Source organism: Neopelma chrysocephalum, unplaced genomic scaffold (genome assembly GCF_003984885.1).
Source record: "Neopelma chrysocephalum unplaced genomic scaffold, ASM398488v2 Primary Assembly neopelma1_63, whole genome shotgun sequence".
NCBI classification, from domain to species: Eukaryota; Metazoa; Chordata; class Aves; order Passeriformes; family Pipridae; genus Neopelma; species Neopelma chrysocephalum.
The window spans coordinates 189,897-205,507 of NW_020897720.1; the positions used below are offsets into that span (position 1 = coordinate 189,897).

At 46.8% G+C, this 15,611-nt stretch overlaps 1 protein-coding gene across 1 annotated transcript in view; it reads left to right on the forward strand.

The window, feature by feature from the left end:
- PFDN1 (prefoldin subunit 1) overlaps nucleotides 1–15,611 on the forward strand; it is a 32,768-nt gene that overhangs the window by 469 nt on the left and 16,688 nt on the right. Inside the window, exon 2 of the mRNA XM_027682430.1 lies at nucleotides 492–658. Within this exon, the coding sequence (XP_027538231.1) occupies nucleotides 492–658 (167 nt within the window). The remainder of the gene's footprint in view (nucleotides 1–491; nucleotides 659–15,611) is intronic.

Consider the following 15,611-nt stretch of genomic DNA (forward strand, 5'->3'; position numbering starts at 1 on the left):
GTGTGTTCCCACCCGTGTCCCTTCACCGTGTGTTCCCCCACCCGTATGTGTGTCTCGCGTGTCCCCTCACCCACGTGTGTCTCGTGCATCTCCCCACCCATGTGTGTATCGTGTGTCCCCTCACTCGTGTGTGTTTCACTGTGTCCCCCCACCCGTGTGTGTCTTGTGTGTTCCCTCACCCACGTGCATCTCCCATGTCGTCCCCCTTGGGTGTTCCCTCACCCGTGTGTGTCCCACCCCCGTGTGTCCCACTGTGTCCCCCCACCCATGTGTGTTTCATGTGTCCTCCCCCTTGTGTGTCCCTTCACCCATGGGTGTGTCCCACTGTGTCTCCCCACCTATGTGTGTCTCCCGTGTCCTCAGTCCCCCTACCCCCGTGTCCTCCCCAACGTGTCCCCTCAGCTGATCCCCTCCTTCCCCACATCCCTTGTCCGGTTGTGTCCCCGCTGCCCACCTGGACAGCCCTCACTCTGCCTCCCTCCCCTGGCCAGGCCTTCACGGAGCTGCAGGCCAAGGTGATGGACACGCAGCAAAAGGTGAAACTGGCCGACCTGCAGATTGAGCAGCTCAGCAAGACCAAGAAGCACGCCCACCTCACCGACACCGAGGTGATGATGCTGGTGGATGAGACCCGCATGTACGAGGGCGTGGGAAGGATGTGAGTACCCGCTGGAAAGGGGGTGACCCCGGCTCTGTGTGTGGGCAGAGGGGATCCCAAATTCAGGAAGGACGTTGGAGCAAGTCCAGAGAAGGGCACTGGAGCTGGGGAAGGGGCTGGAGCACCAGGAGGGGCTGAGGGAGCTGGAGGGGCTCAGCCTGGAGAAAAGAAGGCTCGGGGGGACCTCCTCACTCTCTACAAGAGAGTGGAGCCAGATGGGGGTCGGGCTCTGCTCCCAGGGAACAAGGGACAGGACAAGAGGACGTAGTCTTAAACTGCACCAGGGGAGGTTTAGGTTGGACGTCAGGAAGAATTTCTTCACAGAAAGGGTGATTAGGCATTGGAATGGGCTGCCCAGGGCAGTGGTGGAGTCACCATCCCTGGAGGTGTTTGAGGACGCATTTGTGAGAATGCTCTCACAGATCTGTTCAGAGTCAGTAATTTCCTATGTTCACCCCCTGTGCACGGTTCATGTTCTACAGAAATGCCCTTTGCAGTGTCGTGCCAGGGAATGGATCTAATGCCATTACTTGGATATTTTCAAACCTTTGGAATTGAGCATAAGGCTTGTGTGGCTACTCCCAGTGCACTGAAGATGTACTTCATGTGTTGGGTGGCTGTCAAAAGAAACACCTTAAACCAGACTTGAAGTGTGTTGATTAATTTTCCCAACACACTTTGGTGGGACTTCAGCAGTCTTTGATACAAGACCGTACAAAGTGGTTTCAAATCTGAACCACGTGCTTGCTTGGCAAGTATCACACTAGATTTCTGTGTTTCTGATTTGAGAAACAGGATTTTTCCACTGCTGTGATTTTTCTCTCTTGTCTCTCGTGTGTTGGGTAACAGTGGTGACTGCTCATCTCGGGATGTGGTTTGCGAAACGAGGGATCTGCTCTGACTGCTGCCAAAAGGGGTGATTGTATCGACCTCTCCCCCACCCTGTTTACCCCACCTTCTCCATGTCAAAGGGGATGATCACAAGGCCAAGCAGTGAGCCAGGTCAGGCTGCAGGTGCCCAGATCCATCAGCCCACGCAATCTCCTGACCGAGTTGTAGGGAGGTGGCAGGACTGGGGAGCCAGGAATGGTGTGTACTTTGCCTTTTGCTGAGGCTTTTCAGGTGAGGTTGTACCCAGGCTAATGGAGCTGTTCAGAGTGACAGTCCCCTTCTTGGTTCCCACTAAATAAACTTTTCCAAGTAGGTGCATTAAGTGCTGGGTTTGGTGGGGATGCTGGTGCCTGGCACCTTAAAAGGAGACACATTCATTGCCTTGCAAGAGGCAACTGATTGACCTGGGCAGGCTGTAGATGTAGTAAACACTCGTGTTTGGAGTAGTCATGAGATGTCTCAAGAGGGTTTTTTTCTGTTTGGGTTTGTCAAAGAGCAGACAGGTGAAGAGCAGAAGATAATTCTGGAGTCAACACGTTTTTCTAAGGCTTTTTTAAAATCCCACAGTACAGAATACTGCTATGCGGAGAAGTCCCTCCAGATACCTTAGAAGTGTGAGTGTATTGGTGTTTTGTTGCAAAGTAATCCTGCTTGTGAATCAGATGTGGGGAGCAGGGGGTGTTTGGGTGATGGCTAAAGTGCATTTTTCTGCTTTCTGCTTCTGCCTCCTCCTTAGGGGTAAGAGACACCTTCTTTGTGTCCTAAGCCGTTTACTCTTCTGTGTGCAGCAGCTGCAGGAGCCACAGTCTTCTGGGAGTCCTGTTTTCTTTTCCACGTCCAGCCAGGTGCCCTGGCAGCTCTGGCTCGTCAGGGATGGCAGAGGCGCCAGCAGGGAAAATATTTGCATTATGATAGTATTTAAAAACTGAACTCTTCATGGGCTTTGCTGTACTAGTGGCTGTGCAAATATAGATTGAGAGATTGCTCTTCTTCTGAACACTACTCAGTCACTCTGTTTTAATGTTTTTTTTTGTCCTGCCTAAGCTTGACAGGTATTTCTGTGACCTCTGCTTGTCCTGGATGGGGGGCTGAAGCTGTCTTGCCAATTGGTGTGATCTGTGCCACCTCCTAGTGCAGAGAACACGAGGCACTTCCTGGAGCCCCTTCCAACACCTAGTAGAGAATTTATTGCTGAAATCTGGGCTTTCAGCAAAGCAGCCCTTGAGCAGGAGTTAAAATCCAAGGGCAGCCTGGCATCTTTTGTTCCACTGGAGACCAAAGGAGGTGGTCACTATGGTTCTTCTAGACATTGAAGCCGTGTTCTGTGAAGTGGAGTGGCAGATGTTTTAATTTGTTGGTTTCATTGGCTTGCATGGACATGGAGTTTGGCCACCAAAGGGATATTTGTGGTGTCTTAATTTCATTTGCGTAGTCCAGCATGCAAATGTTGGAGCTCTAAAGAGTTCCAGTTACCCAGGAAGGGTGGAGGTTTGCGTCAGCATTGACTCTGATTATCAGAGCTCTTCTGCTTGGATAGCTCAGTTCTTTGAAATCAGTTTTGTACTTCTATTCCTGTGCTCCATTTTTTTTTAATTTCCTTTTTTTTATTCTTCAACCCGTTTAAGTTGCTACTTAGAATGTGGCTTCTGATAGGGTGTCTCTGTTTTTTTGTCCAGCTTTGGTGTTTTGGGCTCTGTGCAGGGGGCTGGGATGTACAGTTCTGTGGGACAAGATACTCGAGGTTTTCGTGGAATTTGAAGGCTCAGGAAGCAGTGGTGACGTGCTGGGAGGAAGTCTGTCCAGTTGGGTACTTCCTTCCGCATTACTTGGAAAACAGTTGTGTGGTTTTTGTTCTCTGAACCCCAATCTTGAGCCTCCTCCCTTCCCAAAAGGCTTTCCCTGCACTGCTGCTGAATGTGAAAGTCCATTTTTTGTTCCCCAACTCGGTCTTCCTTTCTTTTTTGGCAAATATTGCAGTTTGTGTAACAAACCAAAGCCTTCCTGGCCTCCACATGTGGGGCTCAATTTACTCTTGCTGGAGCTATTTCTGGTTTGACACAAGAAATGTCAGTGCCACATAGTATGAGCTGATGAATTGCTGTGTACTGTACATATCCCTGAGGCTGGGATATCATCTGAGGGCTGGCATCTTGCCAAATACATTTCACTTCTGTTACTTCATACCCTTTTGAAAGACCTGTTACGTAGCCTGAGACAGCTACCACTGTGCTGGACTTCTGCTTAGGCTATTTGGGAGCTGATATCATCGTGTTGCTTTGAGAACTATGTTGAAAGTTTAAGCTTCAGAATTCTGTCTGAATATTTCAGACCTTTCCCTTTACATTCTTCTACCCCATAACCTGGACAAGATCCTTATTTACAGCGGAAAAATGTCTGGCACTTGTGCAGGGCACAGTGAGGAGAGCACTGCAGTTTGTCATGCCATGCCAAAATAGACACTCAGTTTTGGTTTGATATTGCTTTATCATCAGTTTACTTGGGCAGCAAATGGGAGAATACTTGCAAAGAGAAAATATAAGAAAGTAAAAATCAAGCAAATGCTGTAGCACAGCTTTATGTTCAAGGTTTTCTGCAAGTATAGTGTTATCCCAGCTGCTATCCCTATAAAATGACTTTGTACCATTACACTGTTTTACAGGACAGCTGTAATAAAATGATTTTGACTTTTTTTTTTTTTTTTAAGAGTGGTTCAGATTTTTGGAGGCTGAACCCTATGCAAGTGAAACCTGAGAGAGGATTAAATGTCCTAGATCATTCCTGGGACTTAAATGCATTGTTGCTTTTACTGTGATTCCTGGTTTTGTTGGAAAGCAAGACATCATCAGTCACTGTAAGCTCTTTCCTGGACCCCTAAAGACAGCAGTCACTGCTGCACATCCCTCGATGCAGCTGCATTTTCGCTGTTTGTGTGTAAGTGAGATGTGTGTTCATTCTACCAGTGCAGATCCCTGCAGAACATGCTCAGCTGTCCTGTGATTCCCATGTCAAAGGACTCCTAAAGAGCTGAAGGACATGCAAGGCTTAATCTTCATGGTTCAGTTACTAACTATAGGCTGGTCTGTGAAATCCGAGTGGCTTCTCCATGGCCCCTCTCCGTGGGGAAGGCTCGGTGTGGCCCTGGGGCCCGGCTGCTGAGGAGCTGACAGGTGCTCCAGGCACAGCCAGCACAGCTTCAGGAGGGGAAAGTCCTGCTCCTCAAACCTGATTTCCTTCTACCACAGGGCACCCCAACCTGGCTGATCTAGGAAAGCCAGTAGATGTGATCTTTTTGGGTTTCAGGAAAGCCTTTGATACCGTCTCTCATGGGATCCTTCTGGACAAACTGCCCAGCCCACAGCTGGATAAACACATCATGTGGTGGGTGAGCAACTGGCTCATGGGTTGGGCACAAAGGGTGACAGTGACATCAGGCTGGTGACCTTTCACTGGTGGGGTTCCACAGGGCTCCATCGTAGGCCCTGTGCTCTTCAACATCTTCATAAATGACTTGGACACAGGACTGGAAGGGATACTAAGTAAGTTTGCCCACACTAAACTGGGAGGAGCTGTCGACTCCCTCAAGGGCAGAGAGGCCCTGCAGAGAGACCTTGATAAATTAGAGAGATGGACAATCACCAACCATATGAAGCTCAACAAGGGGAAGTGCTGGATTATGCCCCTGGGATGGGACAACCCCCGATGTACGGACAGAATGGGAACAAGAGGCTGGAAAGCAGTGCCGGGAAAGGGCCCCGGGGGTCCTGGTCAATGGCCAGTTGGACATGAGTCAGCAGTGCCCTGGCAGCCAGGAGGGCCAACCCTGTCCTGGGGGTATCAGGCCCAGCATTGTCAGCCAGGCCAGGGAGGGGATTGTCCTGCTCTGCTCTCTGTGGCCTCACCTTGGGTTCTAGGGGCAGTTTTGGGCACCACAATATCAAAAAGACATTAAGCTATTGGAGGGTGTCCAAAGGAGGGACACAAGGATGCTGAAGGGTTTGGAGGGGAAGCCTTATGAGGAGCAGCTGAGGGCACTTGGTTTGTTCAGTCTGCGGAAGACGAGACCGAGGTCAGACCTCGTTGTGGTCTTCAACATCCTCATGAGGGGCAGTGGAGGGGCAGGTACTGATCTCTTCACTCTTGTGACCAGTGACAGGATTTGAGGGAGCGGATGGAGATGTGTCAGGGGAGGTCTGGGTTGGATCTCAGGTAAAGGTTTTTCACCCAGAGTGTGGTTGGGCACTGAACAAACTCCCCAGGGCAGTGGGTGCAGCACTAAGCCTGACAGAGTTCAAGAAGCGTTTGAATTCAGTGCTGACGTGAGTTCCAGGGACCAGCATGTTGCTATCAGCCTCTGGTCAGTAAGTGGTTTATAGACTTGAAGTTCCTCCACATAGCTATTGAAAAAGGGAAGATTTATTTTCCACAGTAAGTCTGGTGTGTGTAGAAGTTACTCAGGCACTGAGCTGTGAAGAAAACAAAATTTGCATCCAGCTGCTTGACCCCTGTTTCTGCTGTACATTGAACGAGGCCAGGGGTGCTGAGAGCTGAGAAATCAAAGGTTAAATGGGCATAAGCCAAAAGGTTTTCCATCACCCAGTTGTTTTTTATTTCAGATTTTTCTTCATTTTGAGCTACTCACTTATGCAGCCTGATCTTCACAGTGTTAGGTGTGAGTGGGCCTGTAAAAGTTTGCACAATCTTTTTGGAGAGCTCTCATGGAAACCAAAAATGAGAAAGATGCACAGAGGGGTGATGCAGCAGTTGTCTGTACAGCTGCCTGTGATTTGGTCAGGTGAAGTGAAGGGCAGCAGCTGGTTGTCATCCCCTGTGAGAGGAGCATAGCTGGTCCATGGGCTCGGTGCTTTCTGCTGATAGCACTGGGATACTGGGAGTCTGGACTCATGGATTTGGTTCCAGCTCAGAAAGGGAGCTTGTTCATGTGGGCACAGGCTCCTTTTCCAACTTGACATCTGATTTCTCAAACGCATTCCCTCCACTGCCCTTCCCCCGCATAGTTCTTGATCTTATTCCTGCTGCCCTGGGCTGTTCCTTTGTAATCTCCTGGATATCTTGGTCCAGTTACAGCTCTCCTGCCCTGCTGCTCTACATAATTCCTCCGTGCAATACCAAAACGTCAGAGGAGAAAAGATTTCCATGGCTTGTGTGCAAGATGTCTATCTACTCTGTTCTAGGAAACAGCTGCATTTCTTTAAAAAATCAGCTTTAGACAAGAGAACTTGGACCGCCTGATAAGTCTGTGTTTGTCAAATGCATAAGCAAGAGAAACAAGGGTCTTAAAATAAAAATAATAGCTAGCAGCTAGTTTAAAATAAAAATAGGTCTTTTACTTATCCCTTCTTGAAATAAGCCTGTTGGTTGTAGTCCCCCACCTACTGTGTGGGTGTTCTGATAGAAGATTAGCCATACAGCTTTTCTTCGATCCTTGTCTCCCTTGCCTGGGGACATTTAACTCTTTAGGAACATTTTTCTCTTGGGACTTGGACTATGACATTCAAACAAGTTTGTTCCATTATTTTCTTTATCCCTAACGTTTTCCCCACCTGACAACAGACAACACAGAGAAAGGAGATACCTGAGTAAACTTAGAGGAGATGAGATTTAACTGGAGAAAGGAAGGGTCAGGAGGGAGATGGGCTGCTCCTGCAAACTGCCCTTGTTGCTAGAAGAGGCAGTTTGACCTGCTGTGATCCAGAGGCAATGTGCTGCCATGGAAATGCCAGGGCCTTCACAAAGCCTTGCACTTGCAGGTCAGGCCGTTGTGGAGAGTGAGGGCTGTAAAAAGGCACCTTGGTTTTGTCCCTGCCTTCAGAAAGAGGGAAGCTGGGCTCCCTTGCAAATGTAATCCATCTGTTGGTTCAGGGACTCAGAGTTCTGTTTGAATACATGCTAGACAAGTATTAAATGTTTTTTGAGGAGCTTAAACTGCTCCTGCTTTTGTGACTTACTGTGCCAAATGACTGTGCAAAACCATTATGGAACATGACTGACTGATTTCTGAAGTTCTCCAAGCACTTAAAATGCCACTCTGGTATTCTAAAACAGCAAGAAACTTCCATTTATTTTAATATTTAGTGATATTAAAGTACTGTATTTTGAGTTTCTTTCCCCATTTCCTGAAGGAAATACTGGAATAAAGGGTGAGAGTCCCTGGGGAAATACTGAATGCTAGAGCATTTCTTTCAGGATATAGGGCTGTTTCTCTGGTTTAGCACAGAGGATGTGGCTTTCCTGCAGCAGAGGAGAATGGCCAAATCACTGGACCAAAGAAGTGCTGGGAGGGTCCTCATTTACTCCCTGTCTTGCTTTGAGGATGCCCTTCCAGGTGTGGAGTCAATGGATATCCAGCCAACAGGGAGGGTGTGACAAGGTACTCAGGGCCCACAGCTCTTGGATCTCTGAGCTGGTGTTTGTATGTCAGAATAATATGTAAAATTTATGTGGAACAGCCTTAAAACAAAAGAGAAGTTTAGTTCTGAGCATCCTGACCTTGCTGCCTGTTCGAAGCCTGAAAGAAAGAGGAGTTCATTCATGACCTCTGCATTAAAACACTGAATGAAACACAAGGAAACCCATCCTGTGGGATGAGATCTCCATTTAACACCAGTTTAATACAGAGATGCAAGAACCAAAGTGCTGCATCAAATCTTGAACCAAATGCAAGACGACTTCTGTCTCGAATTCTTACTTTGTTTTCTCCAAAACTATTTGCTGAATTAACAGAATGTTTCAGCCAGTTTAGGAGAAAAATAAATAACTCAGGCTTTCTGAGAAGAAATGATTTTCCAAAATAACAGCCAGCCTTTTTTTGGTCCCCAGATGCTGATTCTAAGAAGTTTGTTCTTGCTGATTAGGACACAGCAGTGTGATTGTTTTGGTGCTGGCTAATTTAGCTCCAGAATCCAGAAATATCTGTCTATTAGTGTTATGCTTGAATTCTTTTGGCTGGGTTATCTTTGCCTCCACTGCTGTGATGTTTGCTGTAGTGCTTTGATGCTTTGTTGTAGCAGGATTTGGGATGTGCAGAAGCCAAGGCTGTGCTATTTATCCACAAACTGGGTCTTCCTCCTTGCTTTGCATTTCAAAGGTTTCCTCCTGGGCAAGGCAGAAAGCATTTTTCTTTCATTCTTTTATTGCAACCGTGGATGGATTTGCTTTTCAAAAGAGGTGTATCCAGATTTTGCTAGTTTTCCTGTACAGGTTCTTGGGGAAGGGCTGATGCTGAGAAGGGCATAAGTTTGCCTGTCAGAGTGTAGCAATATCTCCATGTCACTTCATTTGCTACTGCAAAGTTCACCTTTCTGATCACAGAAGATTTACCAATAGGAAAAAAAATTAAAATAGAAATTTCTTTAGGATTGGTTGATCAGGGTAATCACACCAACATTTGCTTGTTTATGTTTTCCTCGGTGCATGTTCATGAAATGTTGGAGTTTTTATTTTTTTTAAAACATTCTTCCATAGGAATTTGTGGGGAATTCTTAAAAATAGAGCAGACTTTAGAAATGGATCCTGACTTCCTATTATTGGAAAAATTGTTTCTGTTTTCTGCTGCTTGCAACTTTCAAATATGGCACAACCCAGACTGCAAGAAATCTATTTGAGGTGCATGTGCTGGTTGGTGTGTTGTTGTCCTCTGAGTTCCCCTGGCTTAAACAAGCTGCAGCTCATCATTTCTACATACTAACGGATGATATTAAAACAAAATTAGAAGATAAAAACACCAAACCAGGACTATAGTGAAGAGAAACTACTCACAGGGATTTCAATTCCATGAACTGCTGTCGTGCTTGCTGTTTTCCCACTGGTTTGAAACTCAGATGTTGTGAATTCCTGTATGATAGAAGGGAGGCATTTGCTTGCCTTTTTTTTTTTTGAATTCCATTTATGTCGATTGAGCCTTCTAAAAGAATTTATGATGTTCGTTAAAAGCAGACCACAGTACTATTTTATTATTTTGGGCTGTTCTATATTTAATACACACTTAGAGGTATATTCCTGCTTTCTTTTTTTAAAGAACCAAGCATGAACAATGGTATAAATCTACCATCTAGTTAAGTGTCTGGCAATGCAGAAACTGCTGTTTGCAAGCTGTGTTGCTATCTTGGCTTGGGGTAATGTAATATGCTGTAGCTATTGACAGATCCCCCCCCCCCCAAAAAAAAGTGACAGCTCAATGTAAACACGGCCTGAAGCGCAGCCCAAACCCCTCAGTGGGGCTGGACGCGTCGGGACGGTCCGTGCAGAGGTTTGAGGAAGCAAACAGGGTGGCACTCTTTGTTCAATTCCTTTAGCTCCTTAAAGCAAATAGGTTTATGGCTTACAGACGTTCATCTGAGTAAAAGTTACCCTTGTTGGGGCCTACATAAGCCGGGGTTTGGCCGGCATCCAGCACGGCTAATCCCCGTCTCCGCGTGCTCCGCTGTGTCCGGCTGGGCTCGCACAGGTCCCGCCGCCCAAACAGCTCCCGGTGCTCATCCACCTCTCCGAGGGCGGCAGCGAAAGGACACGTGAGCTGTGAACTGCTGCTCCTTGGAATGTGTTCATATATAATCCTCCCGATATAAGCTGCGGGATTTGTTTTGCTGTGAGGTATGTGGGAAGAGCTGGGGTCAGATATATCGAGGGCGACCCACTGAGACGACTGACCACTAAAATAGATGCAAACATAGGAAAAGCTTCAACTCATCTGTCCCAACTCCATCTGTTCTGAACCAGCTCTAGTTAAGGCATATGATCTGTTGATGGGAAAGTCAAAATCAGCCTGAAAAAATGTGAAACCCTTAGACATGAAGGGTGGCAGCACAAGCTATAATTAGTGATGATTTTTCTTTCTTTCTTTCTTTTTTTTTTTTTTTTAATATTGCTTCCTTGTCTTGTTTGGAACTGGGTAATTCATCTGGGGTGACTAAAACTGGAATTTGCTGGGGTAAAAGCAGGGCCTGTTATGAGCTGCATAGGGAATCATTTACAGAAGCATCAGTAGACCCTGGGAGAGTGGAAGGGGACTACTGGGTTCCGGCAATTGTGCACAACTGGCTTTGGTTCAGTCAAGCTAGATTGCTTGGGATCAGCTCCTTGGAAGCCTTTCTTCCATTGGCTTTGAACAGTACTTAAAATGCAGTAATCCCCTACTGAGTCTGCTCAAGGCTTGAGCAGCAGTGCAAGTTCAGAATTAAAAAGCATCTCTAAATAGATAAGGACATGACTGAGCTTAGCCCAACTTTTCTCACGGAACGGTCTGGTGGAAGCGCTTGGTTTCAAGGAGCAGCATTTTCCATGTAAATAACTACTGTGTTATACCACAACATGTTAGGTTGTTTAGAAACACAATAAACATGTTAAAATAATGTTATGGCTTTGGAGAAAGTTGTTTGTTTTCAGTATCTTAGGTTTCCCAGGCGCAAGGAGAACTGTAAAACTGTGACTCTTAATGTGAGCTGAGAGCCAGGTGAATGGACTTTTAGGTCTGTTGTTTATCATTATTCTGCCAAATAGTGCTGGACATTCCTGCCTGTAAAACTGTCTCTCTCTGGAGTTAGGCAGAGGGCTGTGTATCCATCTTGGCATGGGGAAAGCTTAGGCTTCCCCTGGTACCATGTGCTGATTGTTGCAGGGATCTGTGTGGAGCCAAGTGGGAAGGGTTGTTTGCACATTGGCTGGAGAGAGTCCCATGGTCTGTTGTGGGGCTCCTTTCATCCTGGTTTTAATACTTGAATGCAAACTGCCTCTTGCACTGGCAAAGCAGGCAGGAGAGACACTGGAACCATGTTCCCTAAACCAGCAAGGGAGAGGCTGAAAGCTCCAGGCATAAAGGCATAAAGGCTGAAGTTTGTTGCAGTTGCAAGTAAGAAAGTAGGGATTCTTCATGGAAAACGTGAACTATGAGCATCACTGGGACTCCACCTTTAATAACTTTAATGACTTGTATGTCATAATGAAGAGTGGCGTGTGCTGAACAAACATCTCCATAACCTCATTCATTAAGAGGCAAAACTTTGAGTATCTAATATTATGTCTCAAAGTCAAATAAACAGTACATTTTGGTGCAAACAGGCTGAGTTATGGAATTACTTACACTGGGGTAACATCACTTTGTGGGTGTGAATGTGTGACACAAAGGAGCAGACAGATGATGGAGTGGGGCAGCACTGCTGAGCTGGTGAGAGCCCGAAGGCCATTTGGGCCAGAGCATCAGGGAGTGCAGTATAAACACTGATCAAACTAAAATTATGAAAGAAAATTACGGTTGGGAAGGGGTAAGAGGTCCCTTCAGAAGGAAACAAGAGCCTCAGAGAGCGTATATAAACCACTTTCTCTGCCTTGGGGAAACAAAATTCCTGATGTGGAGCTCGCAGAGGGAGGAAAATAGAAACAAGTGGGAATATTTAGAGCGAGGTTTCTCTTTCAGTTCCCTCGTGCTCTATTTTTGTTCCTCGTATTGCACTTGAGAACCAGCAGTCACTGGGAGACTGGAGCACGTAGGTACAGCCAACTGGCAACCTCTTGGCTCTGCTCCATGGAGCTGTTCTTGTTGGCAGCCCAGGTTTGGCTGAACACTGCTGTCCTCGGGGACCCCACTCCTCTGCAGTTTCCTTTTCTGATTTTCTTTGTTTTGTTTTCACCATTATCTGTGGACATTGGAAAAATTATCAGTTCTCTGGAATGGGGCAAATCCTGCTCTGTTTTTACTGGCCATTCCCTTTGAAATGGGTGGCCAGCTGAATCCTAGAATATGCTGAGTTGGTAGGTATCCATCAGGATCACTGAGTCCAATTTCTGGCCCTGCACAGGACACCCCAAGGATCACACCGTGTGCCTGAGAGCATTGTCCAAACATTTCCTGAACTCAGACAGGTTTTGGTGCTGTGATGGGGTGAACTTGTTCATTCTGACACAGATATTTCTGATGTTAATTTAACAACAGTATAAAAGCTCCTGTGTGAAGAGGTGAGCGTTTCTGAGCTTTGTAATTACTGAACATGGTGCTGAACATGTTTTTGAATCACTGTTTGATAGTGTAGGTGTCGTGTTTGACAGGTTAGTGTGTGCTGTGACAGTTCACTGGGAGAAGGCAGATACGGGTGAACTCACTTATCTGGCAGAAGATTTGGTTTTGATTCTGTGGACTGGAAGTACTTAAACTCCATCCCATTTCAACATAAGAACTCAGGGAGCCTCCCATGGACTCCAGTAGAGCTGTGGAGTCCTCAGAACTTCCCGTGGTTCTTCCATGAGCTTGAAGATCTGTAAATAAAATAACTCCATTTAACTGAAACCAGGCAGCAGAATGACACTGACCTATTTCTCTAGGTTGGTGAGGAGAAAAAAAAATCATCAAGTTGGTGTATTACTTAGGGTAATTGGAAAAATGGAATTTAGATTAAATTTAAACTCTAGTTTATTACAAGTGCCCTGCAGCACTTCTTACTTAATGAGCAGAACAAGCTTCTGCTTTTTCCAGGTGCTACCATAAACCACATTATTTCCTTAGGTGAAAACTTAGGCCGAGGTGTTGGCCTATCACGTGTTCATCCCAAACTAGATGCTAAAAAAATAATGAGTTTTTTGAGTCATTCTTATGTTGGAAAGTGAAGCCAGATTTAAATAGTTAACTGTGGATTTTGGATTTATAGCTTCAGCTTTCAAAGAACTGGCCTTTGGCAGCTTCCAGGGCAGCATCTGTGTGCTTTAGGCTGAGGGCTCTGTGGTCTCGTGGCAGGGAATTCAAAGGGGTGGCTTGAAGGCAGTACTGGTGAAGACCTGCAGGATGCTGCTGGCCAAGGCAGGGACATCTGCTCTGCTTCTGAGCAAGAGTGTGAATGGACACAGGTTCCAGCCCTGTGTTTTATAGCAGACAGAATGGGGGTGGTTGTACTTGTGCCCAGCTGCCCGCACAAGTCCCGTCACTGCTAACTTCAGCCATCCCATTTTAATTTGCTGTCACACGTCTGCCAGAGCATTGCAGGAGGCTGGGAGGGAGGATATTTTCCCCAATGACTGCTGTTGACATTTGCAGAATAGAAGTGAAGTCAGCCGGTTGTTTGTCGGAGGTTTTGGTGCCCGTGGCTGTTCCCAGCCCGTCGGGATCGCCCAGCGCCGGGACCTTCCCAGCTGCAGCACAGGGAAAATTGCTCAAGCTGTGTTGGTGGTGGATGTTGTTTTTTAGACCAGGGACGTCAGGGAAACCAAAATGATCAATCTTGCTGTACAATTTGGGGAAGCAAATGAGAAGGGATTCCATTCTTCTTTGCTGCCCCTACAAAAAAGGAAATAATTCAGGAAATGTTCACATAACACAGGCAGGCTCGGGGAAGCGGTGACGTGGGAAGGGACTGATGGCTTTGTGTACAGAGGGCATCTTGCAGCTTTGGTTTTCACCAGTGGCAGCTGCTGCAGAAATAGGGCAAAACTTGAGTATTTACCAGGCAAAGTTTGAGTGTTCACCACTAAATCTACAGGGCTGTGTGTGTGAAGGCTGATGATTTTTATTCTGGTGTTGTAGGCTCGAGGTAAGAGCATCAGAATGATGCTGGTGGTCCTGAAAAATAGCTCTTGTCTGGCTGGACCCAGGCTCTGCATCTGATAGCAATGTAAATAACTCCTCTTTCCTGGAAGGGTGGTTTTGGACTTGATTTTCACAAGACTGGACAAAACCTGCGTTTTACTTCGGCAGCCTGCTGTGTGCTAGGGCCCCAAACCATTACCACTGTGTGTACCTAGTGGGAAAAGGGAGATTGAGGGGACAGAGAGAGTCTGAGTGAGCTGTGTTGGTAAGAACAGGAGCAGACAGAGAATGAAGATGATAAAGCCAGCAATAAACATGAGCTGAGACTGGGAAGAAACAAGGAGAGATTTGAGAAAATTGCGACATAAAAGATACAGCGGAAATTCCTGTGGAAAAGAGGAGGTGAAGTGGAACAGGGAGACAAGAGGGAGGAGGAGGAGGAGGTGATCACTACATGCAGTTAATAGCAGCCCCAAAGAGAGCTTTAATTGGAAACCTGTTATAATTAACCACAGATTTGCTCCCATGCGTTTCAGGAATGTGTGTGGCAGGTAGTTTTCCTTTTGGCTGTTGCGTTGCTGATGCAGAGTCCGTTGGGGTTCCAGCCAAGTGGCAGATCCGTGTTTGTGTTTACCAGGCCCTGAGCAAACAAGTTAATAATGTAATTTGTGGTGGGAGATGACACTGCAAACTGATTTCAGATTTTTCTGTAGCAGACGGGGAATGTGCTCTGATTCTGCCCTGTCTAAAGCTGCTCTTTTTAACCGTTCAAGCACGAGCTCCTGTCACCTGGCAGGAAGACATTGACCCTAGTTGGTGCTGGAGGAGACCTTGACCTCATTGGTATGACCCGTGGAGGCTCCTTCTAAATCCCCTGGGGGACTTTCTAAGTAGGGAAGGGGTTGAATCTGCAGCTTGTACATTCTTTATGTCTGGAAGGATGAAAAGCAACCATGGAGGGTTCCTCAAATTCGTTTGAACTTAGTTGTCCTTTACCTCTTTGTGGGATGACAGTGCCATGTGCTGGAGAGCTGCTTTGAATGCTGGTGCTCCCTCAGAGGCTCCTCTGAGCCAGGCAGGCAGCTTTCTGCTTGCTGGTGAGCAGGATTGCATGGACTGAGATGTGGAGGCATCTTTCAAATCCCTTTGGCAATTGAAAACAGAACAAGTGGAAACCAGTGGCTGCAATTCCAGTTAAAAACGGCCACTTCTCCTCCCACAGAAAAACACCTTGGCAGGTGAAAGCATGGAAATTTGGAGGTCAGTGAGGAGGTAGTTTAAAGCCAGGGTCTGAGAATTGGAGCTGTGAAAGCTCCGTGGCTCTCATGCTGGAAGCACCTGTCTCTCTATTGTCACATCACAGAAGGGTGTGGGTTGGAAAGGATCTTCACAGACCATCCAGTTCGATCCCCCTGCTGTGGGCAGGGACACCTTCCACTAGACCATGTTGCTCCAACCTGGCCTTGGACACTTCCAGGGATGGGGCAGCCACAGCTTCTCTGGGCAGCCTGTGCCAGGGCCTCCCCACCCTCACAG